The 27,277-nt window shown below is 43.8% G+C and overlaps 1 protein-coding gene across 1 annotated transcript; it reads right to left on the bottom strand.

The window, feature by feature from the left end:
- Positions 1-7,986: 7,986 nt before the first annotated feature.
- GABARAPL1 (GABA type A receptor associated protein like 1) lies at positions 7,987-26,579 on the bottom strand. Its single transcript, XM_083594199.1, has 4 exons — positions 22,829-26,579; positions 19,383-19,461; positions 16,352-16,470; positions 7,987-10,149 (listed from the first exon to the last, which is right to left on the bottom strand). The coding sequence occupies exons 1-4, from the start codon at positions 22,916-22,918 to the stop codon at positions 10,084-10,086; spliced, it is 354 nt and encodes a 117-aa protein (XP_083450325.1). The 5' UTR covers positions 22,919-26,579; the 3' UTR covers positions 7,987-10,083.
- Between the last annotated feature and the right edge of the window lie 698 nt (positions 26,580-27,277).

Below are 27,277 nucleotides of genomic sequence, written 5' to 3'. Positions count from 1 at the left end.
ACTGGCAAAGTTACATAACATCCTAAGTACTACAAAAGGGGGGGGGAGGGAGGATACCCAAGGGTTAAAATTGCTGTACCTTTATTTTTATGGAAATTTTGACATTGAACTTTCCTATACTGCTCTATCAATGACACTTTACATAATTCCACAACCAAAAAGATTGCTATCTGCCTCAAGCGATATCTGTTGCAGGGGAACATTGAATAAAGAATATTTTTATTGCAAAGTTATTTTGCAACTTGGAAGTTACGGATTTCTCCTCTTCTAAATACCTTGTTGCTGTTTGATATAAGGTTACCAGATTTTTTTTTCAATGAATCCGGGGACACTTTTCAACTTCAATGGATTTTGTCAGGGGACTGATTTGTAAATCCCGGGACTGTCCCTGGGAAATGGGGATGTCTGGTAACCTTAGTTTGATAGCTAAGATGTCCAATTTTTACAAATCCTAGAAGTAGAACTTACCGTATTTTTTGCTCTATAAGACTCACTTTTCCCCTCCTAAAAAGTAAGGGGAAATGTGTGTGCTTCTTATGGAGTGAATGCAGGCTGTGCAGCTATCCCAGAAGCCAGAACAGCAAGAGGGGTTGCTGCTTTCATTGCGCAGCGATGCCTCTTGCTGTTCTGGCTTCTGAGATTCAGAATATTCTTTTTCTTGTTTTCCTCCTCCAAAAACTAGGTGCGTCTTGTGGTCTGGTGCATCTTATAGAGCGAAAAATACGGTACTTCAGCCCCTCTTGCTAACCATTGCCTGTAGGAATAACGGAGACTACAGGTTGAACGCAGGCAAGCTGTGCAGAAGCGCCCTGGCAAGTATGCTCCAAGCAAGCTGCCGGCTAGCTTTGCTGAGGCTCGTTTTATTAGCAGAAGTCAACAATTGGAAACAGTAGTGAAACCACCCTGAACTTAACGTATTTCCATCTAACCACATTTCCATCATTAGCAAATATACACGTCAGCAGGTGTTTCCCTCAAAGTTTTCCCCGATATTTGATTACGTCTGCATCCCCAGTCATGCTCCAGCCAAGCGTTATGTCTAGCAAACAATTTGTGAAAGGACAAAAGGTCAGGGGGGAAACCCTGTTTTCTAGCCAAGAAGGTCAGAGAAAGCAAGCGTAACGCTCCTGGACATACTGTTGCATGTCTGGTGCGAGGTTTGCCTTCGCAAAACGGAGCGTCACCTCCACAGTTGCCATAATACGTCCGGAATTTCCCAGACATACCCGGAATGCTGCAGTCGGAAGCAGTGTCCGGACGGAAACCTGGTGAGCCTTGAAAGTAGGAGAGCAAAGAGCTCAAAGATAGAGGGCACGTAGCAGCACCCGTAGAGGAGACGATGAGAATGACGAATGAGGAAGTGGGAGAGACGGGGGGTGGAGATTCACGCGGGACAATGCCATCATCCAAGAGGCTGGATTCTATAGCCTCTCTCTGTAAATACTGAATAAAAAATACAGTAAGAAGAAATTTAAAGAATATTTAGCTAAATATTGTGATATAAGATAATTAGAAAATTCTTGGAAGTGACAAATAGGCTTAGGGGTAGAATAAGAATATGTGTTAGTAAATATTAAGGATTAAAATATTAATAAAGGAGAAGAGGTTAGTAAATAAAAGGAGTTAATATTATTAGAAATATGAATTTGGAGAACTGTTATACAGGTGATATAATGAAATTCAGTTAGAGGGGATTTGAGGAAGTCAGCTAATAATGTAATGAGAACTAGATATCGAAAGAAACCATTTTTCTTTGTGTTTAGTGTATTGCAATGTGTTTTTCTTTGTTGTGTGTTTTGTTATGTTATTGTTGTGATAAATGTGAAAATCAATAACATTTTTGAAAGAAAAAAGAAGAAACCACCCCTTGTCTTTTTACTTTTCTGGGCAACCAGCCAGGAGCTGCTGGCAGCATCCTGACAAACGGAGAACCAAACAGTAGGAGAAAGTTAAGGCTATGCAGTGCGTCACCAAATGGCCCTTAACACAGCTGTCAACTTACAGAGTTGAAAATAAGGGACCAGCAGCCTCGAAAATAAGGGACCAGCAGCCAAAATAAGGGATTTTCCCAGCACAGGTATGTTCAACTTCTGAGCCCCTCCAAGCCAAAGGCAGAAAGCCCAGCCAGCAGCCAAATGAAGCCTCAAGCGGTGGTTCCCACAGCGCAGCAACCTGGCAAAGGGGATGCAGCAAGGAAAACCACTGTCACCTCTCTGCTGGGAAGCGCTGAGCAAAGGCGAGTCCCCAGGCAACGTGGCCGATTTGATCGGCACAAGTCATGCAAGCTCCACCCCCCAGTCATTCTTAGACTCCTTATTGGGTGAGCAACACAGCCAAGCAACCCAGTTGGAGCCTCCCTCCTCCCTGGCCGGCAGGGAGGGAGGGAGAGGAGCTGCTTCCTTTGAAACCCGGGAAATTTAAGGGACATCATCAATAAGGGACAGCAGCGGGACACGGCACTGGGATAAGGGAGTTTCCCACCAAATAAGGGACGGTTGACAGCTATGGCCCTTAACCAAATCAACTATGTAGTCACTGCACCCCATCACCAATCATGCGCTGGAATGGAATGAAGTCATCCTTATGAGTCGTACTTAGCGCAAACCATTGCATGGCTGATAGCAGGGCAAGATAATGATGCTGATCGCCGAAACCCATTGTTCGGCAGAGTCGGAAATGAAATTTAGTTGGAGAGTAGCTGCAATCTAATGATGCACTCAAAATATATCAGGGGAGGGAGAAGCAAGAGGAACGCGTGTGCTTTCCATATTTCTTCTCAAATGCAAGTACAGGGCACACCAACTGGTATGGAAACGTAGAGGGCCTACAATTGGGGAAAAAACTGATTTGGAAAATGTGGATTTTGAATGGTGGTGCAGAAGAGTCCTGCGTTTAGAACTTTGTTATTCTCAGACTATAGCAATATTGCCACCTTGTGGGGATTTCAGGACAATGCTAGTACGAAGGAATGGATTGAAATTTACGACCTATAAGACTTTTGTCCTGTCTATCGTATATTAAACTGAGAAGTGAGAAAGTGAACAGGTTCCGGATTAAAATATTTGAGATAACTAAACAAACAATCATCCCAGAATTGACTTTGCCACTCCTCTCCATTTTCTGCGAAGGAACAGCAATTCCCAGATGTTACAGGAGGCCAGCTCCAGTTTCCATCTAAGTTTGTATTAAAAAAACAGGGTCATGTAAATTGGCCTTTGGCTCCAACAGCTGATTTTCCTTTTTTGCTGTTGTGTCCTCCCCCATGCCTGCTTGTGCCTCCATTTCTCAGTAATCTGTAACTTCTGGTGTTCCTAATAGCGAATACTTGGTCAACCCTTTTTCATCCTTGAGTGTTAAGGTTATTGAAAATGGAATAAATATTTTTTAAAAAACAAAAACCTATTTAGAATGAAAAGAAGATGGAGGGAGAGACTCCCAAAGGCTTTTAACAGTATGAGCCGCCCCCTGCTTCCTTTGATTTTGCAGCGAGAAAAAGCTTTTTAAAAAGCTGGGTGAGAAGTCTCTTGCCTTCGCTTTGAAGTCCAATCCCTCTGTGATTTTTGTGTGTTTCTAATACATTTCAATGCAGGGAAACTATAAACAAATAAAACAAAAAGAAAAGTATCTCTGAAATAGTAAATAAAATGAAGGTTTAGAAAGAACAGAAAAACAGAAATCCAGCATTCCTTGACCAACTTCCCTTCCTCTCCTTACATGGTTCCTTTAATCTCCTATTTTTCTTGGTTCGCCCCTTCAATAATAATAATAATAACAATAATAATAATAATAATAATACCCCGTCCATCGGGCTGGCTTTCGCCTGCCACTCTGGGTGGCTTCCAACAAAATATAAAAATACAATACTCCTTCAGATATTAAAAGCTTCCCTAAACATCTATCACAACCCTTCATGTTAACTCTAGTTATTTCTTACACTCCTGAGAACATTACCATCCTAACAGGTTAATTATCTGCTTACAATACTTTTTCATATACACAATAAAAATATCCAATTCTCCTTATATCTTTTCTCATTTTGATTTCTTGTTCCCCATGATTTTAAAGTGGAAGGAGACTACCAAATTCAAAAAATTCCTTGGCGAGCTGATTTCTGTTTATCAGTTGATTAGCAGAGATTAAATCATGCTGCCCAGGCTGTGTGGTGCTGTTCTCTGCTGGGAACAGGGCTGTACAGCCAGTGCAGGATTAAACCTTGTCCTCCCGCCCATCAGCTGACACCACCAGTCATGTCAGCTGATCGGTATGTCATAAGAATTCTAAGGTGTCATAAATAAAACGCATGTTCGCAAGTGCACAAGTTAACACAGCTACATAAGTACATAAACCACATGTCTAAAATAGCACAGAGAGCAATTCAGCAGCTATGTTTAGCCCCTAGTCAACCTCAGAGACCCCCTCAGGTCACATAGCAGGAAATTCCTGATACCTGAACGGCTTTGACAAGTATCTGTTAAATGGCCAAGCTGACCTGTCAAAAGGGCAGATATCCATGTATGCATGAAACAATGGATTCAGGAATCCACAGTGGATTCTGAATCCACAATGGATTCAGGAGTCAAGCTATCCACCATTTCAAAAGGCAGTCTCAGACAGGCCAAGAGAGTTCACCACCTCTGAGGGAGTCCATTCCACTGTTGAACATCTCATATTGTCAGAAAGTCCTTCCTGATGTTTAGTCAGAATCTCCTTTTGTTTAACGTGGATCCACTAGTTCGGGTCTTAACCTCTAGAGCAGCAGTAAACAAGCTGGCTTCGTGTGACAGCCCTTTAAATATTTGAAGATGGCCATCATTTCTCCTCTGTCTCCTCTTTTCCAGGCTAAACATACCCAGCTACTTCAACCATTCTTCATAAGGCTTGGTTTCCAGACCCTTGATCATCTTGGTTGCCATCCTCTTCACACGTCCCAGCTTGTCAACATCCTTCTCAAACTGTGGCACCCAGAACTGGACAGTACTCCAGGTGTGTTCTGACCAAGGTGGAATAAAGCAGTACTATTAGTTCCCTTGATCTGGACCAGGGGTCAGCAAACATTTTCAGCAGGGGGTTGGTCCACTGTCCCTCAGACCTTGTCAGGGGCTGGACTATATTTTGAAAAAGAAAAAAAAGAATGAATTCCTATGCCTCACAAATAACCCAGAGATGCATTTTAAATAAAAGGACACATTCTACTCATGTAAAAACACGCTGATTCCCGGACCGTCCGTGGGCTGAATTTAGAAGGCAATTGGGCCGGATGCGGCCCCCAGGCCTTAGTTTGCCTACCCATGATCTGAACACTATACAGTGGTACCTCAGGTTAAGAACTTAATTTGTTCCAGAGGTCCGTTCTTAACCTGAAACTGTTCTTAACCTGAAGCACCAATTTAGCTAATGGGGCCTCCCGCAGCCGCCGCTGCGCGATTTCTGTTCTCATCCTAAAGCAAAGTTCTTAACCTGAGGTACTATTTCTGGGTTAGCAGAGTCTGTAACCTGAAGCGTCTGTAACCCGAGGTACCACTGTACTTCTGCTGATGCAATCTAGACTAGCGTTAGCTTTTTTCCTGCTGCATCATTCTGTTAACTCATGTTAAGCTTGAGGTCTACAAAGGCCCCTAGATTTTTTTCACATGCACTACTGGCAAGCCAGATGTCCTCCATCTTATATTTGTGCAGCTGGTTATTCCTGCCTAAGTTTACAGCCCTACATTGAACCCTATTGAAATTCATTTTGTAGTTTAGGCCCAGTTCTCCAATATATTAAGGTCATATTGAATCTCAATTCTGCCTTCTGTGTGTTATCTGCAAATTTGATGAGCATCCCCTCAATTTCTTCATCCAAGTCATTTATAAAGATGTTGAACAACAACGGGCCCAGGACAGAACCCTGTGGCATCCCTCAAGTCACTTTTCCCCAGGATGATGAGGAACAATTACGAGCACTCTTTGGAGCAGATATTCGTGAAGCCATCCCAGATCAGAATGCGGACTTAACCGGATCCTATACTATCTAGGATATGCACGACATATCGCATGGATTGCCAGAACTGACACTGCTGACATGGGTTGCCATACGTATGATTTTCCCAGACATTTTAGCGATTTCCATCCGGACACTGCTTCTGATTGCAGTATTCCAGATGTGTCCTGTAAATTCCAGACGTATGGCAACCGTACTTCTAATCAATGTATATTTATGTATACACTGATTAAAAGTACGGTTGCCATACATCCGGAATTTACAGGACACATCTGGAATACTGCAGTCGGAAGCAGTGTGTATGCATATGTATTTCAATTGAAGTGCAATGTCTGAGGACCGGGACATTCTCAGGGAAACCAAAATGCTTGTTTACAAAGCTATTGTACTATCAACCTTACTGTATGCTTGTGAAACATGGACCACTTATAAACGCCATCTCCAACTCCTCGAAAGATGCCATCAACAGTGTCTCCAAAAAATTGTACACATCACTTGGGAAGACAGGCAACCTAATACCAGTGTACTGGAAGAAGTAAAGATCACCAATGTTGAAGCAATGATTCTTCAACATCAGCTTCGTTGCGACTGGTCATGTTGTGGGAAAGCCTGATTATCATCTTTCAAAGCAACTACTCTATCCTGAACTTAAAAATGGAAAGCGTAATGCTGGTAGTCAACAAAAGAGGTTTAAAGACTCTCTCAAGGCAAACCTTAAAAAATGTAGTATAAACACCAACAATTGGGAAACAGTTGCCTGCGAGTGCTCCAATTGGAGAACAGTCTTTACCAAAGGTGTCATGGGCTTTGAAGACACTCAAACTCAGGATAAAAGGGAGAAACGTGCTAAGAGGAAGGCACGCTTAGCAAATCCACACCGTGATCAACTCCCGCCTGGAAACCTGTGTCCCCACTGTGGAAGGACGTGTGGGTCCAGAATTGTCCTCCAGAGTCACTTACGGACTCATTGTTAAAAACGTGTTTATGGAAGACAATCTTACTTGGCTATGAGTCATTGTCAAAGAAGAAGAAAATATATTTATTTCAAGTGTTTTTATTATCTCTGGTGTCCTGAGAATATACTATCGGTGAGAACGATGTGTTTTTGCATTAAAAACTGGCACTTTAGTAAAAATTGCCAAAGATTTCTAATGCTATCAGTTTACCTGTTGGTTTCCCAGTTCTTCTGAAAATGCCACTGTGGTGTAGAGGGTGGTCTTCATCCATGGAGACCTAAGTTCGAATCCTTACTTGGCCATGAAGCTCACTCTTTTGTGATCCTGAACATGCTGCATTCTCCCTTAGCCTAACCTACCTTCCAGGATTGCTGCAAGGATAAAATGAAGCAATACCACTGGCACGCCTTTGAAAGGATCAGATACAAATAAAAATGCAGTACTCCAGTATTTAAGAATGTATGACGAACCTTTTCCATCAGACCAGTGGCTCAACTAGTCAAGCATCCTGGTATCCAGTGGCCAAGCATATGCCTTTAGAACACCTGCAAGTGAGATCTGAGTGCAGAAGCACTCTCCTCTCCTGCTGCTTCCAGCAACTGATATCCAGAAGCACACTGCCTCAAAAACAAGGGTAGAATATCTGTTGCCCATATTCTCAGTGCTCCCAAATACAGTCATACCTCATGTTACGTTCGCTTCATGTGACGTTTTTTCTGGTTACGTCCCGCAGCGACCCAGAAGTACCGGAAATGGTTAATTCCGGGTTTCGCCACCCGCGCATGTGCAGATGCGCAAAAATACATCACACACATGCGCAGAAGCGGCGAATCGCCACTCGCGCAGACGGTTGCACTCTTTTCATGTTGCGAACGGGCCTCCGGAACAGATCCCGTTCGCAACCAGAGGTACCACTGTACAGCAGCCATAGATGAACACAAACATGAGCTGAAACTGGAATGATTCAAAGTTCTTTGGCAAGCTGTTAACACTTAAATAAGAGCTCCCGGCCTAAGTCAAATGCATAACAAAATTACCATTCCACTCTGGTTCTCAGATCTTTAAATGTGTGTTTATTGATTTGAGCCGATGTGACATGGATTTCATCTTACAGGAATCTGAAGCTGGTTGGAGTTAATGACAAAAGTATAATCAACACTGCGTTTTACATACTGGAGAAAAGCGAAAATGAAAAGTAAACGCCACAATCCGTTTTAAATAAAAAACCTTCAAACATAATCCTTCATATGTAAGAAATGGGTATGTTGAGAGCCCATGAACGTCGGTTAAAGACCAGCAGCAGCATTGGGGGAAGGGGGTAGATCATAGTCTCTTTCAACATCCATTATATTTCCCCAAGCAGAGATGAGGGAGGGAATACACTGGTGCACACAATCGCACACGCAGGCATGCCCTGACTCACACCAGACTTGCCTAACCTGTAAGAATTCGGAATGTGGCTCTTGAAGACATCCTGAAAGACAGGAAGGCTGAGGAAACGGAAGTGGAGTCAACTGAAATTTGTACTGGAAAGAACTTGGCATACTAAGCCGAACCAGTCTTGCCACAAGGAGTGCATCCAGACAAGACACACCGAAACTAACAGGTATCCCTCCAGCTATTTGTGTCACTTCCGCTCCCCAGCTGTGCAATTTCAATTTCAATTCTTCACCAACCCTTCAAATCCTTGGCCCCTGCCTAAGAGAGTTCTGGCCCACTAGGCCCATCTGGTGATACTCTTGTAGGAATGACGCTATAAAGGTATGAGCAGGGGGAGGAGTTAAACAGAGAAGCAGAGGCAGGCATGTCACCAGTTTCCATAAACTCAGACACTTCTCAAGAATAGGTGTCACCTAAAGAGTTCAGGATTCCAGAGGCAATCATTTTTCTTCTCCAGTCTGAGATTATGTAGCTGCCACCCTTCGTTCATCCTTCGCCTCTCTTCTAAATATGCTCACAACTACAAAATCTAACCATCAGGAGCAATGAAAAAGATAAGCCACAACACAAAACGTCCTACATTTCACCATGATTTCTCAACAGGGAGCAACCAGTGTAAAGAGAGAGAGAGAGACCAATACTACTGTCACAAAGAAACTGCTGTGGCCCCTGCAGCATAAATACCTACTTTGGGCGAACTCTTTTTCAATATTGATGGCTATTGTCAGGGACGTGGGAGAGTGGAGCTGCTCTCCTTAGCAAAAAAAAACACAACTGTTTTCACAAAAGGACTGCAGAATATATGCTTAGAGACAAGGCTGTGGGTGCAGGTTAATCCCAATATTTTTTTCCCTTTCCATATTGAATTGATAGCAGCAAAAGAAACACAAGACAGGTATAAGGATGGTGACCTAGCAGAGAACAGCCTTTCACTGGCAAGCAAGGACACGTAACATCACAAAACACGCGTGCAGAATGCAATATAGGATAGACGCCCAAGGTCCAATTCATTGGTAACACCGTGAAAGAAAGGGACGTGCTGTCATTGTTTTAAGTTAGCCAAACTGCTTAGGAAGCTGGTTTTCTCCATAATGCATGGCATCTGTATGGTTCTGCTTATAGGAGGCTGACATGCTGCTAGAGTGATGGATGAACTCAAATCAGAGATGTTACGCATGAGGAAGACGGGAGAGGGGTGAACACGTGCCACTGGGATCAGGGCCAAGGAAAGGAAGGCAAAGGGTGGGCAGAAAAGGCTCACAAATTAACAGAAATTAATATCTCCTTCATGCACAGGAGACAGGGCTGCCGTCTTTAAAAAATAGGCAAATTAAAGATTAGTTGCTACGGGGAGAGCCACAGTTCCCTTTGGCAGTTCCGACAAGATCACTAGGTAGCATCCTCTCCTCTCACTGGGCATTGATGGAAGAGCCAGGTAGTGTAATGGAAGGTGGGAACTTGGCAAACAGATCTCTCCATCCCAAAGCCCTGACTGCCGCAAAACACCAACGATTCTTTCCCCCAACGGATTAAATAAAACAACAGTAATAATTAATTTAAAATAAAGGTGCAAGGAATGATGGCATGAGATTATGTGGCTTGTTGTCCAGTTCTTCCTCCCTCTTCTTGCTTCTGTCTGACGCAGAAACGCCCTCCCAGAACAGTCATTTCAGGCCATCGCAACTGTGAGGACAGCGGCCGAGGGGTTCATTTGCCGTACACGCTTTCGTCACTGTAAGCCACATACAGAAAATAATCCTCCTCGTGATTATCCTGGGGAAATAAAAATGTGGGGTGGGAGGAAAGAGAGGAGCAGAAGTCAACATCATTGTAATCTTAATAATAATAATAATAATAATAATAATAATAATAATAATAATAATAATGTGGAACCTTGGGTTGCGGATGTAATCCATGACGGAGGCACATCTGCAACCTGCAGTGTTCGCATCCTTAAGTGCCACGTCTGCGCCGGTGTGATTTGGTGCTTCTGCGCATGCGCAAGCAGCGAAACCCAGAAGTAACCCATTCCGGTACTTCCAGGTTTCCCGCGGTACGCAATCCGAAAACACGTAACCTGAAGCGTCCGTAACACTGTATGACTATACAGTGGTACCTCGGGTTACATACACTTCAGGTTACATACGCTTCAGGTTACGGACTCCATTAACCCAGAAATAGGACCTCGGGTTAAGAACTTTGCTTCAGGGTGAGAACAGAAATTGTGCTCCGGCAGCATGGCAGCAGCAGGAGGCCCCATTAGCTAAAGTGGTGCATCAGGTTAAGAACAGTTTCAGTTTAAGAACGGACCTCCAGAACAATTAAGTACTTAACCCAAGGTACCACTGTAATGATAATTTATTTATACCCCGCCCAACGGAATATTAAAAACAAAACAAAAATCGAACATTAAAAACTTCCCTAAACAGGGATGCCTTCAGATGTCTTCTAAAGAAAAGTCAGATAGTTGATTATTTCCTTGACATCTGATGGTGTCAGATCATGTCTGATCAGCCCTCTGCCTGATTCCCTGTAACCTCATTTCTCGTAGCGAGGGAACCACCAGAATGCCCTCAGAGCTGGACGTCAGTGTCTGGGCTGAATGTTGGGGGTGGAGACACTCCTTCAGGTATACTGGGCCAAGGCTGTTTAGGGCTTTAAAGGTCAGCACCAACACTTTGAATTAGGCTCAAGCATGCTGGTCAAATGAGGCTGGTTATCCCACATTCTGAACCAAAGTAACATGCTTTTCCATTAAGCTAGGTGCAAACTATTTGTAAAACAGCAATGCTTAAATGTCTGAAATATCTTTGCAAGGGTGGATGATAGGGAGAAAACCCTAACCGGTCCATGCCCCTGTGAGCTCTCATTGGCCACATCCCTATGACTTCTTGGTAGCCCTATTGGGTCTAGTGGGCACCAGCTGCCACCAGTTCTCCCCCTGCTGTCAACACTTTGAATTGTGCTTGGAAACGTGCTGGGAGCCAATGTTATTCCTTGATGTGGAGGAGGAGATAGGCTGTATGTTGAGATCCTTCTAACCTTTGGATCCAGCAACTGTTTAAAGATAAGGCAGGCTAGCTTCCTCTGTTGGGGGAGATAGGCTCTGTGATGGGCCATTAATGGAAACCAAGGAAAGGGGCTCTGTATGAGCCACTAAATGGATGACACACACACACCCAAGCTCATGGTCAGTTAGAAGACAAAGCCAGAGTTTGGAGTGCAGTTTGGCAGCGATGTGACTCAGAAGTAAAGGAGCAAGCTGGAGAGAGAAAGAGTCAGAGCAACGCTTGAGAGCAATGTTTGATTTCTGTTTGAATCCAAGTCTGCGGCTCTGGGAGAAACAAGACCCTCATGGGGTGCTGACGCTGTAAGGTAAAGGTAAAGGGACCCCTGACCATTAGGTCCAGTCGTGGATGACTCTGGGGTTACGGCGCTCATCTCACTTTATTGGCCGAGGGAGCCGGCGTACAGCTTCTGGGTCATGTGGCCAGAATGACTATGCCGCTTCTGGTGAACCTGAGCAGCGCACAGAAACGCCGTTTACCTTCCCACCGGAGCAGTACCTATTTATCTACTTGCACTTTGACGTGCTTTTGAACTGCTAGGTTGGCAGGAGCAGGGACCGAGCAACGGGAGCTCACCCCGTTGAGGGGATTCGAACCGCCGACCTTCTGATCGGCAAGTCCTAGGCTCTGTGGTTTAACCCACAGCACCACCCACGTCCCACGGATACTGTAGATATGTGTAAATAAGCCATCTATCATAAAGACACCACAGTCTCTGCTGTGCTTCATTCCCCAAAGGAAAACACAAACCCTGGGTTTTTTTTAAAGGTAGGCCTTCAGGTAAGTTGAGTTGTGCACAAAGGCTCGCATGCTTTCCACACCTTTGCATATTTTTGGTGACCTCCCCAATCTCCAAGCGGTGTGAGATTCCAGAGGCTCCAGGCACTCTGACCCAGGGTTTGTGGTTTCCTTTGAGGAATGAAGCAGTTTGGAAAGCTTCATTCATACCAGGGTTTCCCAAACTTGGGTCTCCAGCTGTTATTAGGCTACAACTCCCATTATCCCTAGCTAGCAGGACCAGTGGTCAGGGGATGATGGGAACTGTAGTCCAAAAACAGCTGGAGACCCAAGTTTGGGAAACCCTGGTATAAATGAAGCTTTCCAAACTGCTTCATTCCCCAAAGGAAACCACAAACCCTGGGTCAGAGTGCCAAGTGTGGGAAACTGATTTATACTGAGCTGGTTCACATGCAATGCTAAACCATAGTTAAAAATAAACCATGGTTTAAAGCCAATTTTCAGTGTGTTGATGAATGCTACTCTAATATTGTGGCTGCTTTGCTCCTCACCCCGCTCATCCTTTTCAGCAGCCAGAAGAAAACAAGTCACAGCATTTGTCAAGAATGTATAACTTGCTGTTGAAATGGAATACACAGGATGAGACGGTTAAATCAGCTATGATTAAATGGGCACAAGACATTGGTCATGACATTATGTTTGCTGACTGGGAACAGTTATGGACTACCGGTATAAAGTTTACGGCATGTAATGCCTTAAGAGAGAACATTATGAAAATGATTTATAGGTGGTACATGACCCCAGTCAAGCTTGCAAAAATCTATCACACACCCAATAATAAATGCTGGAAATGTAAGGAAACTGAAGGTACTTTCTACCACCTTTGGTGGACGTGCCCAAGGATCAAGGCCTTCTGGGAAATGATCTATAATGAAATTAAGAAGGTACTTAAGTGTACTTTTCATAAGAAACCAGAGGCCTTCCTCCTGGGCATGGTAGGCCAATTGGTGTCAAGGAAAGATAGGACGTTCTTTATGTATGCTACAACAGCAGCAAGAGTTCTCTTAGCAAAGTATTGGAAGACACAAGAACTACCCACGCTGGAAGAGTGGCAGACGAAGGTGATTGACTATATGGGACTGGCTGAGATGACTGGCAGAATCCGTGACCAAGGGAAAGAGACGGTGGAAGAAGATTGGAAGAAATTTAAAGTTTATCTTAAGAACTGTTGTAAAATTAATGAGTGCTAAAATGTCATGGGTAATGTAAAACAGAATTGCAGTGATAAGTAATTGGATAAGAGGAAAAAGATCAGAAATTGTATTACAAGTATTGAAATTAGGGGTTGCTGGGAAAATTTAAAACAGGGATGCAGAAAAGGGAGGTATGGGGAAGTCGTTGAAACAGGGTTTAAGAAAGAGAGGTTAAGAAATTATATGTGTTTACATGTTTGTTTGTTAATGTGTTATGTTGTGAATTGTTAGTTGTCTTGTGTGTTAATATATGTTGTAAAACCAATAAAAATTTATTACAAATTGAAAACAAGTCACAGCACTGACCAGTGTCTGATTTGTTTCTTTCCAAACAAACCATGAAAGGAAGCCAAGATTTGTTCCTGGCTTACTGTTTGTGGTTTGCACATGACGCTAAACCAGAAAGCTTGTTTGTTTCCTCCCATGTACTTAAAAGGATAAGTGGTGGAACAGCACCATGGCATTTTAAGACAGCACGCACCAGCACATTGCCCATTTGCGGTAAACCATTATTTATTTTTAACTTTGGTTTCAGATTACATGAGAACCAGCATATCGTGCTTGAAACTTGAGGCAAAATGACAAAACTACAGCTATGCTGGTTCTTCCAAAAATGTTGGTCAGTTGTTTATAAAACCCAATAAAATGAATAAATAATGTTGATCAATTAAAGATCAATTAAATTGATTAGCTCCTGACCCAGGTAAGATGAAGTTGCAGCACTCCTGCTAGAACGGTTTCATTATCATTTAACAAGGATTGTAAGACGCCCACACAAAAGCAGTGTAGTGTATGCAGCTAGAGAAAAGGCCATACTGTACTGACAGAAGAGATGGCCGTCCAGAGCTGGGTTGTTTTTCTGAAGGAGGTGCTTAAATCTACAGCAGTAGGAAGGAATTCAAAATACTGCAATCCACAGTTAGTATTATTTCTTTTACCAGTGAGAGAGCTCAGGATATGGGCACTAGAAGAATGAGTTTTTAAAACAGATGATGCGCTCAAGGAGGAAAGTTGATAGCTGCCAAACTATATGATAGCTAAAAATACAGGTGAAACTCGGAAAATTAGAATATTGTGGAAAAGTTCATTTATTTCAGTAATTCAACTTAAAAGGTGAAACTAATATATGAGATAGACTCATGACATGCAAAGTGAGATATGTTATAATTGTGATGTTTATGGCATACAGCTGATGAAAACCCCAAATTAACAATCTCAGAAAATTAGAATATTAAATGAAATCAGCAAAAAAGGGGCCCAAACCAAGTACTGAGTACAAGTGCATGCTTCTACTTCTCAGAGGTCTAATATTGCTCTATTTGCAGTCCTTGTTTTGCTGATTTCCTTTAATATTCTAATTTTCTGAGATTCTTAATTTTCATCAGCTGTACGCCATAAACATCACAATTATAACAAATAAAGGCTTGACATATCTCGCTTTGCATGTCATGAGTTTCTCTCATATATTAGTTTCACCTCTTAAGTTGAATTACTGAAATAAATGAACTTTTCCACAATATTCTAATTTTCTGAGTTTCACCTGTATTTCCTCCATTTCCAGAGTATCTATCCTTATCCAACAGAGGAAGAAAACTACCAGGAACCATAAATCTCCCTATCTGTCTAGTATGAGAATTCTAATGACAGCACCTTCCCAGTGTGGTCTTCATCCAAATGCTCACATAAAACAACTGAACTGCACAAGAAAAATCTAAGATTCTTCTCAATAATTTGCAGGGCATGGAAGTGATATAAATCATTTTCCACAAAGGAGACTTGCACTTCTTTTCTGCTTGCTCCTTTGCTTATGAAACAATGCAATGTACAACAGAGAAATGGGCATGTGGATGTAGGACAACTCTCTCCCTCCCTGCCTCTTATTCTAGATTTACAAAATATGAGTTCTATTAAAGCAAAGTACGCCACCCAAACTTACTGTATCTATGCAGAGTTGTGCCCTTCTGCTCTAGAACATCGCTTCTCCATAAATGACCTATGTGGTAACTTGATTTCTAACTTGAAATACTTCCATACAGCTTCCACCAAACAGGTAACACGATAATATAGTACTCAGAGTTTGTTTTTTAAATTAAATGTTCATCTGGGAACACTAATGGGCACCAGACTGCCTGGGGCAACCCAGTCAGATGAGCAGGGTACAAATCATCATCATCATCATCTTTATTTCTCTGACACTGACAAAGTTTCTCCTCCTCTTGATGTTGAAATATCTTTTAATTACTTATAGACGGGCCAGCATCACTCTAGATATCAGATGGTACTGCGTTCCAAGGAAAGCTCTGAGCAACACAAGCTATTCAGCTGAATTTGGCTACTGATCAGCCCAGGAATTAATTCAGAAGTTTAGTCGAAGCATCTCCAGGATATGACCTTAATAGCTTGCCCTGGAGGATGAGACCTCCCTGTTTGGTTAATAATAGAAAATGTCCTCTAGGCAGGCAAGATAATTAATTAGTAACTAGGTTTCCTAATTCGCCTTCCTCAGAGGGAATATTTTCTTTCTCGTTTTTTTGGGTGGTTTTTTTTTGGGGGGGGAGTTTGCAGATTAATGGAGAGTTTGTTGCATTATTTAATTATTTTACTGCATTTTCTTACATTTGTTTCCTGCCACATCTCCTGTCCTGGAAGAAAGTGTGGTACGTGTGTTTTCCAGCCATGAACTGACCAGACCTGTTGAGTTTTACCCAGGTGGTGGCTTCATGTACCTTCATACCATATCCTTGGGACAATCTTCTGAACTAAGACAGTTCGGAGGAGTCTGCAGCCTCTTGCAAGTTTGCAAGTTCTCGGCCTTTCGTTCCATACTGACCACGGAACCAGAATATGTCATGCAACAAGCTATTATTAAGCTCCAGGAAGTCCACTATTAGGATGGAATGACAGCCTCTTACTTACTTCGTACAGCTGGCCCATCGTAGCGCTGGTGGGAGGAATGGTGTTGTTGACAAAGAAGAACAGGGCGTCCTCTGGCCTCAGGTGGATTCGCTTTCGGATCAAGAAGTAGAACTGGCCAACTACAGTTGGTGGGGAGAGGAAGAGTAAAAAAAAAGCCATATTGGCAATCACTCAAATTTCAAAACCCTGTACAGCATGGGTAGGCAAACTAAGGCCCAGGGGCTGGATCCGGCCCAATCGCCTTCTAAATCCGGCCTGAGGATGGTCCGGGAATCAGCGTAGTTTTTATGTGAGTAGAATGTGTCCTTTTATTTAAAATGCAACTCTGGGTTATTTGTGGGGTCTGCCTGGTGTTTTTACATGAGTAGAATGTGTGCTTTTACAGTGGGACTTCGGGTTACATACGCTTCAGGTTACAGGCTCCACTAACCCAGAAATAGTACCTCGGGTTAAGAACTTTGCTTCAGGATGAGAACAGTGGTGCGGCAGCAGTGGGAGGCCCCATTAGCTAAAATGCTGCTTTAGGTTAAGAACAGTTTCAGGTTAAGAACGGACCTCCGGAACGAATTATGTTCTTAACCCAAGGTACCACTGTATTTAAAACGCAACTCTGGGTTATTTGTGGGGCATAGGAATTTGTTCATTTCCCCCCCCCCCCTCAAAATATAGTCTGGTCCCCCCACAAGGTCTGAGGGACAGTGGACCGGCCCCCTGCTGAAAAAGTTTGCTGACCCCTGATGTACAGTTTCAGAGACAGATAGCTGAGGGACCACATTTTCCCACATATACGTGTCCACATGCTGAGATCTTTCTTGGAGGCCCTATTCTGGTTACCCCTGACTTCTCAAGTGAGGTGGAGGGTGACAAGAGGGGTCCTTCTCAGTTGTGGCCCCCCAGTTCTGGAACACTCTCCTCACGGAAGATTAATCTGGCATCTACTCCCATGCTTTGTGATAACAAGACTTGATTTGCCCAGTGCTTCTTAAACATTAATTCACTTTTTTTTAAAAAAACAACAACCATTGTTCTATCCTCCTGCTACATTGCTCTAGTTTTGTGTTACCCAACTCCTGTTTTATTATATATACTTTTAGTTTTTTACTGAAATTCTTATTGCTAGCTGCCCTGAGATCATCGCTGAGGGGAAAGATACAAAAGTACTAAATGAGACTCTTAATCTCAAGGTTCAAGACCCATGTTGGGCAAAAGATTCCACAACGTACACATAACTGGCTGTAAAGTAACATAACATTATATATAATAAAACTGTAATTTAATCGTCATATCAAAAAATTGCAAAGCATGGTTCCTGATGGCAATAACATATCACATTACTATTAACCTTCTATATGTTTTTGTTGTCGTAAAGTCCAAGGATAGCCAGGTCTCTGACTGGGAACTTCTGCGTTCCTGTGGAATATTTCGGCTGAAAAAACCTACTGAAAAATCTCCTGGAAACCTTGTTGCTGAAGAAGCCCAATGGGTGAAACAAGGGAATATATCCTGAGAACTGGTCTATCATCAGCTGCCTTATTGTTACTAAGTAGCTCTGTTTGTTACACTCTCAAGACATAGGATTATGCAGAAGGCAAGTTCGTTTGTTACACTTTTAAGACATAGGACGATGAAGAAGGAAGATACTGTATCAGTATGAAATGGCATTGCCAACAGGAACTATACATTGTAATCGTTGGACTTGGCAATCTTTGGACCTGACTATTCTTTGACTTTATGACAAGTCTTTATGACAAGTTCACGCGCTAGTGTGTCTCCTTTTAACTTCACCCACACAATGTAAATTGCTAGGTTTTTTTAAAAAAATATGTTTCCCATATAATACAACCTAGGGAAGTTATAAGTGCCATCATGGTGAAATTTAAATCCAGAACTGCAATTTCCCCACTGATCAATCTTATTTAGATTTGTTTTATAGAACCATAAAAGAATAAAGGTATGCAAGAGGATAAATGGCCAGGGTACAATTCTCTGCTTGGGGGGGGGGGGGCAAAGTAACCACAGGGTTAGCTTTGTTTTGTTATTTTGGTCCTAATTGGGGGATGACAACTAGCAGATGGATGGCCTGTAATCTCTATTCTGGATGCTTAGCAGCTGAGAAATCTGAACGCTGGCAACTGTTGTAAACAAAAATTGCCCTTTTCCCTTATGGGGTATCCAAGAGCCCATATAGAGTCCTTACATAGGTTCCCTATTGGTAGGAGAAAATAACAGAGGCCAACCAGAGAATACTGACAAGCAAAGCAGCTAGTAAGCCTGATCTTTATTGATCTGTTGCAGCAGGGTGCTCCCCTCACCCGCAGGAGAGAGAAGGGACCCAGAAAAATGGCGCACAAGGCCTTATAAAGACTTTTGAAATTGCCACCCTGTAGATCAAGACCACCCCAGATACATCATACCAACATCAGAGAAAAGGGGGTCTAAAACAGAAATTTGAATTTTTTTCCCTCCTATTGTTGTTTATCTCCTGTATGGCAGGTTACTTGATTGGATTGCCTGGGGAGCCTGGCCATTCTTTCGTAGTGATAAATACTTAGTTCCTGGGCCAGGTCACAGGTTCACACCCTATTCATATCTTAAATGTGCCCTTAAGACAGGATTTGTGAGGAAAGAGACAATGGGAGGTTTCCCGCTTTGACCTTGCAGAGAAAACATTTGGTCAGTTTAGGAATCAAAATGGTTCCAGCTTGGCCTTCCTGTGCTGATCTATGTATGTGCATAGTTGGTACACTTATGAACATTACCATATATCTAAGACCATAAAATTCCTATCACACAACCTGTTAAGGTTGTTTTCAAGAAAAACTGGATACGTTCACCCAAGGTGCCGAGAACCACTGAATTAAACTTCCATGAAACTGCATTCACCAGAGTTTCTCACGCTGTGCTATGAACAAAACGTTTTCCTGAAGGCAATGAGACCGAGGGAAAGAGGAGGCCACCAACTCAATCACTTGTTGAAAAACCTTCCTTAAATACCAATGCAAAAATAGATTACGAAATGTGACTTGTTTACCTGTGAGGTCAGATGGGACAAGGTACTTCCTCTTGTCCAGATCAGGTACTCTGGCTTTGGGTGCCTTCTCCACAATAACCTGGACAAAAAAAGGAGCAGGAAGAAAAATAAGAACAAAGAGAACAAGAAAAGCTATGCTACCTTTCCCTGTGCCTGCAAATTCTCCCTGTAGAGCTTAATAAGGAAAGGATGCATGTCAGAATTCAAGCCATGTAAAACACAGCAATGTGAGGGTCCTCAGTTGGATTAGAAAGAAAATATCCCATGAACTTTCCACTGTAGGAACACAAGTCGCATAACAAGAAAAATAGCAACAAGCGATGATTGTTTACATCCACAAACTTTTGACTCCTCTTCATAGTTTCTAAGGCTACCTGATACTTATACATATAAATAAATCTGAGTTATTCATACGCAACTTCATTCAGTCTGTTAAAGCTGCTGTTTTGAACGTGCATTATATATATATACACACACACGCACAGCACTGCTAGTGGGTCTAGACCTCAAAATCAGTTTTGAACTTTAATTATTATACATATATTTTTCTCAGAAATGTTTCTAGTTTTGTGTTAGTACAGAGTGACTCTGAATATATTGCAAAAGAAATTACTTAAACAACTTTCCATTTGCCTGTAAAACTTCAAAACAACTGCTTTCAGATACACTGGTGGCAAAATGTGTTGTCCTTCACCCAAAATGTGCTGTCCTTGACCCAATATATCTCTATCTAGACACCATTAAAAAAAAAAAAAACTTTCCTTGGGCTGCCTCTAAGGGAAAGCTTGTTGAAATTACTGTGTGGTGCAGACCCACTGCATCTTTCGCCTAGCAAATTTTCTCACTTGAACCTACTTTTATCCTTCACCTTTTATATCAAAACAAGTCTCAAATCTTTGTCTCAGTAACATGGCCATGGAATATTTATTTACCTCCACTGAACAAGTTTAAAATGCCCCCGACTCCATGAATTTAAAAACAACAACAACCCAACAACCGTTGAATTGTTAATTTCCTAATTTTCCACAGCAGGCATTCCATGGGGTCAGGTTGGTCACTGCATGAAAACCTGTCCATTTCATTAGTTTCCCCTAGTTCATATAACAAGACATATATATTGAAGTTTATAGACCTTACTGGTGCAGAGAGAGGGAGAGAGAAAGTGTGTGTGTGTGTGTGTATGCTACAGGGGGTAGGAAACCAATGAGTTAAGAGACAAAGGAATTGGGGGGGGGCAGGGGAGCAGGGCTGGATCCATTGGGAGCTAAGGCCCTGCACATGTATTTTTCACATTGCAAAGAGCACCAAAGAAGGTGCTTTGAGGCACAATGAGATAATCCTGTTCGTTTGTGTTATTTCTTCTGAAATTAAGGGGGACCATTGAAGGTATCTTGCACAGGGACCCTGCAAAATCCTGGAAGAACACCAGTCCAAGAGGACATGCACTATGGAGTACAAAAACAAACAAGGTGGTTAGCGATGCAGCCTTCTTGCGTTAGTAAAACATAAGAAGATCACAAAGACATTTGAGCTGAAAGGTATCATCTCAGCTATCGCCACCTCTTTCTCATCCCTTGTCTCTCTTATCCCTAATTTAAAATTCTGCAATGTTTTATTTTGTTTTTTAAAAAAATATAGCTGCAGAAAGCAAAGATCTCATAAACATAATAGCAAACTCAGTTCACTCTGGGGGGATCATTATGTAGCCATGCACAGGACGGAGACTTGGGGGAACCCCAAAAGACTCAGTGCAGTGAGAACTGAGCATGTGCAAAGGGCACAGAATGATGACCAAGGATGCAGAATAGGAAACAGGAGAGGAAGAGGAATGGAAAAGAATGTTTAGGAAGCATGGCTAGCTGGCTGGCTGGCTCCTCCTGAACAGGAACCTTCCACGAGACAATCATTTTGTTGCAGGCCCTACTTGTTTTGTAGAAAACAAAGATAACGCAGGCTCTTGGCAGATATGTCTGTCATTAGGTAGCATCTGCTGTGGCCACGGATCTGTTATAGAAAGGAAAAGGGTGCATGCTGGGTGCACTGCAGTGGAAAAGCCGGTGGAACTGAAACCAGCCTTCAGAAGAGAGGAAACGCAAGGATGCTCTGGCCCACCCTTGCCAGGCGTTTCAAAGGATCTTCCCACACAGACAATTGTAGCTTTTGGTACATGAAGCCTGTGCTTTGCCACTGTGGATTTTATTTCCGGTACAGGCCAGAGGGAGCCTCGCCAGACACCTCCTGCATGAAGCTGAAAAACGCCCTGCACAGTCTCACAACAACAAAAACAAAGGCCTCAGACGGATCAACAACCGTCTTCCATTCTTCCTGCAAATGAAGCGCCAGACTAGGCCAAAAGCTCTTGCCACAAACTCGGCTGCCATATGCTTTTCTCACACAGCCCTGTTCCAGCCTTGGCCTAATCCCGTACTTTTCCAACCCTCAGTTACACAGTCTGTTCTTCTAGTTCTGAGCTTGTTTACAGGTTTATCATCACCATCATCATGCCAGACATTCCTCCCCAGGAATTCCCCTTGGGCTGATGTACTGCAAGTGCCACCGAAATTGCTGCACTGATCTGATCCTGTGTCATCTCCCTTCAATGTGGGAACACCCCCACTCCCCAGGCTAAGTGGTTGCCAAGAACATCTGACAGGTTGGGAATATTTCGACACAAGTATCCAACCGCTCCTATAAGGCAACCTCAGTCTGCCCATCTGCCAACCGGGGGGGCGGGGGGGGGGACAACATTAATGAAATGAAACTATCTTGGCGGCAAGGGGCACATGACGAAGGAGGAAAATAATACAGTAATAGCTGCGCTTTGATATTCTGAATTGAAGCTCATTTCCTTCCGGCTTATACAAATATCCCGAGTCATGGCAAAATTGTGAAGCAAGGTGCGCACTACTGCAATCACGGATTGCTTTGAAGGGCCAGAAAAAGATGGGGCAAATATGAAGCGCTTGTGAGACCATGACTTTGCTTTTTCTGTGTCCTCCCTGCTCCAGTCGCCTGCTTATTACTCTGGCACTGAAGGACCAGGAGATGGAGAGGCTCCAAAAGCAGGCCAGAATCTAGGGGAGGGGGAGAGATGCATCTCAACATTTGGGATGGTGGAGGGGGGAGAGCTCCCGAATCTCCTTCTGAAGGTGACATCATTAACACATCCATTGTCCTTCTACCTCCATGTTGCTTGGCGGCGCGTGGGGGGGGGGTGACGAGGGAGGTGGCACAGGGGATTTAACTCCTTCCTCTCCACCAGACCTCAAGTCCAGGAAAGCGCAGGCGCCTTTGCATTCCGGCCCTCTAATATTGGGAACCTGGCAGGCCAAAGGCACCCGTCTCCTCCCTCCCTTAAATCTTTAAGCCTGCTTCCCCCGCCTCCAAATAAACCCCCAGCCAAGATCATGCACGCACACAAAAAGCACGATTATTGCACCACTCACAGGCACCCGATCTGGATATTTCTTCCGGATTTTCTCCCCTTCTTTTTTCCTGTACTCGAAAGGGTGGTCTTCCTTGTACTGGAACTTCATGGCTTGTCCCAAGACGCCAAGTTTCTTCTTTTCTTTCCCACTCCCTCTTTTCCTCCCTTTCTCTCCTCTTCCCTCCGAACCGGCAGCTCGAAATGCCTGCAAGGATCTGGCGGACGAAAAGCGATCCCGACGCTGCAGCCCCGCGCGCGATCCTCTAGCTCGCTTGTTTCTCCAAGCAGCTGATCAAAGGCGACTCAGTGCGCACGCGCGCGCCTTCCGAGCCCGGGCATTGTGACGTCGCCGGCGCCGAATCTGCATCGGCCTCCCGCCGGCCCGCCTCTTAGATTGCACCATCGCAAGGGCTGGGAGGGCCGTCCGCCTGCAAAAACGCACGCCGAGTCTCTCGGCTGAAGCCCCGGCTGCACCGTCCTCGAGAAGATCGCCGTCCTGGTGCCACAACCAAGTGCCTTGCAGTTCTGCTGGCTGTTAACGGAGAAGGGTGGCAAAAGCGTCACATTTCCTGGGCCAGCAACCCTCGGGGTGGTCAGTGGAGCGCTCCCACTGGTCCCATTAAGGGAGCTGCGAAGTCCCGTCTTAGCTGGTGGGGAAATTATACCATAGGATGTAAAACAGTAAATTGATGGTGATAAGTATACACACTCACAGGTGTTTTGCATGCTATAGTATAGATACAAATCTGGGCATGTGGATATAAATAGATATCAACCTTGTTTTTGAAAAAATTATTGACATGTTTATAATATAGGTAAAGGTAAAGGGACCCCTGACCATTAGGTCCAGTCGTGGCCGACTCTGGGGTTGCGGCGCTCATCTCGCTTTATTGGCCGAGGGAGCCGGCGTACAGCTTCCGGGTCATGTGGCCCGCAGGACTAAGCCGCTTCTGGCGAACCAGAGCAGCGCACGGAAACGCTGTTTACCTTCCCGCACTTTGACATGCTTTTGAACTGCTAGGTTGGCAGGAGCAGGGACCGAGCAACGGAAGCTCACTCCGTCGCGGGGATTTGAACCACAAACCTTGTGATCGGCAAGTCCTAGGCTCTGTGGTTTAACCCAGAGCTCCACCCGTGTCCCTTAATTATAGGGATAGAACTACCTAAATTGTATAGAAATTTATTCATGTATACGACTACAGCGGCAAGAACGCTACTTGCCCCCAAATGGATAGAAGCAGAAGTCCCAGCAAAGGAAGAATGGATACAAAGACATACGGAATATGCAGGAATGGTGAAACTTATCGAAAAAATAAGAAATTAAGATAACAAACTTTTTATAAAAGAATGGAAATGGTTTATTGAATATTTGCAGATAATTGTAAACAGATAGACAGTGGCAGGATTATTGTAATAACCTGCAGTTACATAAGTGTGTGTGTGTGTGTGTGTGTGATAAATAAAAGAATAAGTTACCGGTAAGTTAATTTGGATAGGCATGTATTCGACAAGTGCCAGAGTGCATGGAAATGCTGTTTACCTTCCCGCCACAGTGGTACCTATTTATCTGCTTGCACAGGGATGCTTTCAGACAGCTAGGTTGGCAGGAGCTTGGACAGAGCAACGGGAATTCCCTCCACCGCGGTGATCCGACCTGCCGACCTGCCGGCTGTTCTTTCCAAAAGGGAGAGGGCAGGTGGGCAAGCCGTGCAGGTAGCTGCTCCTAGTCGCTGTCATTTGTATACAAGCAAGCATGTACATACCCAGTTTAAAAATTGTGACCTATGAGAACAGCAGGATAGTTTTAAACTGGGGATATTTCCTTCCGTGTTTTTGTAGCCAGAAAGAGAAATCTAGCTACAGCCTCTGTTAATCATTTGCTCGGATTGGGCAAAAGGTAGGCCATGCAAGCCTAGCAGGTTTTCCAAATGCTTCTCATGCCTATGGGGGCAATCCTATGGCGAGATGGCCACCTGTCATGGATGCTTTAGTTGAGATTCCTACATTGCACGGGGTTGGACTAGATGACCCTCAGGTTCCCTTCCAACTCTACAATTCTATGATTCTGTGGTTCTGTTATTCTAAGTGGGCATGGCGGTCAGAAGTAGCCATCCTTGCTGCTCAGGGTAGCCCATCCATGAGGCAAACTGAGACAGCCACCTTAGGCAGAGGAATCCACGAGGTGCCTCCATTGGTGTGCCCTCCTCACCGCTGCCCTCTCCGCCAGAGAAGCAGCTACGGTGGCTTCCAGGTTCCAATGATACCTTGTTAACCCCTTATTCAAGGAAACAAGGGCGGCTCAAGGAGGCCAGGCCCAGTGAGCACAGGAACTTGCCCTGGTCAATCTTGCCCCATGAGACTAAAGGCCTTTCCACAGTTACCGAATTCTCCTCCTCTCCCAGATCTTTCCCAAGCAATCTGAGACCGTCGTCATGCCTGTCTTTGCTCCTCTCTCTTCATACCTCTTCTGGTTCTGGGAGAACAGTAGGCAAGGGAGCTGGTCGCTGCAGGAGGAGGAGGCACACTACCTTCTTCACCAGCCTGAGTCATCCCTGCCTTTTGAACACCCTCCACTCCAGCTTCCGCTTCTGCCTCTTCTCTCAGACTTCTCTCTGTCGCAGACTCTCTCTGCTCACTAAGCCCTGTTACCTCTTCAGCTTCAGACACTTCCTCCCAGTCTGCTCCCTCTTCTCCCTCTGACCACTCATTGTAGTCCCACCACCAATCCCCAGGCTCTGAGTCTTCTTCCATTGGGGGTTCCCCAGCTGGTGCCTCCTTCCATACCTCTGCACCCAACCAAGTCCATGACAGGGGCCTTGCTTAGAGTGTTGGACTAGTACACAGGAGGCCAGGGTTCACGCAGCCATCAAGCTCAGTGGGTGGCCTTGGGCCAGTCACAGTATCTCAGCCTAACCTACCTCTTGGCATTGTTTGGGGGGAGGAGAACCATAAACATCAGCCTTGGAGGAAAGGTGGGATAGAAATGGAACATTCACATAAACGATGCAAGGATTCTTAACCAGAGTTTCCTTGCCTTAAAGCATGGGTTCCCAGTTTTTGGTCCATGCACCAGCTTCATTCAGTTGGTCCACAGCACATATGCATTAAAAATTAACATTGATTTTTTAATTGTATTTTTGCTGCTATTCCTTATATTGTGTTTTCTTTTATTGCCATTTGAATTCTACGGAATGCAAATGATAATACAATCAAATATGGTATAAGAAATAAAACAGGCATTAAAAATACAGCTACAAAGAAAAAACTATCTAGCACAGGGCAACACAATTGCTACAGCAGGGAGGAAAAATGCTTAAGTGATCCACCAATACCATTAGCAATTTTCAGGTGATCCATGTGGGTGGTGTGGGGGGGGGAGAGAGTTTGGGAACCACCAGATTACAGAAGCACATGTGGTTTTCAGTTGGACACCATCACCTAACACCAGCTGAAATTGTCTAAGATCTTTGTTATTTCCTCTCCCCCCCCCAATAATTTTTATTAATTTTTTCAAAATATCTTAAACACAATACAGCTTAACAATATTATTCTCCTTTCAATCTACGTATATCTTATCCAAATTAACTTCCCTCCACCCCTCTTCTGGCTTCTCCACATTGATATTGCTTAAGCGTGATTACTATATATACAGTCTATAAATGTCTATAATTCCTTAATAAATTTTTGTATTATACTTTAGACATACCTTCCTTATTATATTACAGCATTACATCTTGTGGTCTAACCAAATGTTTACAATAAATGTTATGAGTTTAATTTCAGTCCTGTGAGCGTCTTTATTTATGTACAGTTTTCTCTAAGTATACCATAAATTTGGACCATTCTTTTTGGAATTTCTCATTGCCCTGCTATCGGATTCTTCCAGTTAGCCTTGCTATTTCCGCAAAAAAAATAATAAAAATAAAAAAATAAAAAGAAATCTTTGTTATTTCCATGCCACAGCACTGCAGATAAACACCTCCAGCTTTGCTTATAATTTGCAGCGCTGATCTAACTATCACATGCAGCACAGAACTGTCTCTTCCGTACCCAGCTGGGAATTAGCTACAGTCACACTGATGTGGCTGGTGGGGGTGAATCGGTGCAGTGTCCCTTTTGCAGGGCACATGGCGTTTTGCACAGCCCTGCTGCGACTCAGGAGCTTGTGGAATGAATGCTGCTGCGCTGTGTGAAGAGAAATCCTAGCAACTCTGCAAGAGGAAGGGAGGAGGAGGAGGAATAGACAACAGCAGCATGACTCAGGAAAGTGCCCTCTTCTCCTGCTGGATGTTCCTGTTTCGTAACTTTCTGCTGCTGCCGTCGCTGCCACCACCCCCTTCTCTCCTCCTGTCCTGGACATGAGCTGGCCCAGCTAATTCTTAGCATTTCCAGGTCTTGTGATCACCTGCCTGAGGCTGAGTCCCAGTGTAAACAACTGCGTCAGATGACCTCCAAAGCAAAGTCAGAA

The sequence above is a fragment of the Podarcis filfolensis genome, assembly GCF_964270895.1.
Source record: "Podarcis filfolensis genome assembly, chromosome: 17".
NCBI lineage: Eukaryota > Metazoa > Chordata > Lepidosauria > Squamata > Lacertidae > Podarcis > Podarcis filfolensis.
Note: the sequence above shows the minus strand (reverse complement) of the source record. Positions and strands in the feature narration are given on the sequence as shown.

Bases quoted from the DNA above. Each gene is read 5' to 3' on its own strand.
- GABARAPL1 (XM_083594199.1), bottom strand. From the start codon at position 22,918: ATGAAGTTCCAGTACAAGGAAGACCACCCTTTCGAGTACAGGAAAAAA. The intron at 19,462-22,828 runs GTGAGTGGTGCA...TTTTTTGTCCAG, and splicing joins AATATCCAGATCGGGTGCCT to GTTATTGTGGAGAAGGCACC. The intron at 10,150-16,351 runs GTAAGTAAGAGG...TTATTTCCCCAG, and splicing joins CGATGGGCCAGCTGTACGAA to GATAATCACGAGGAGGATTA.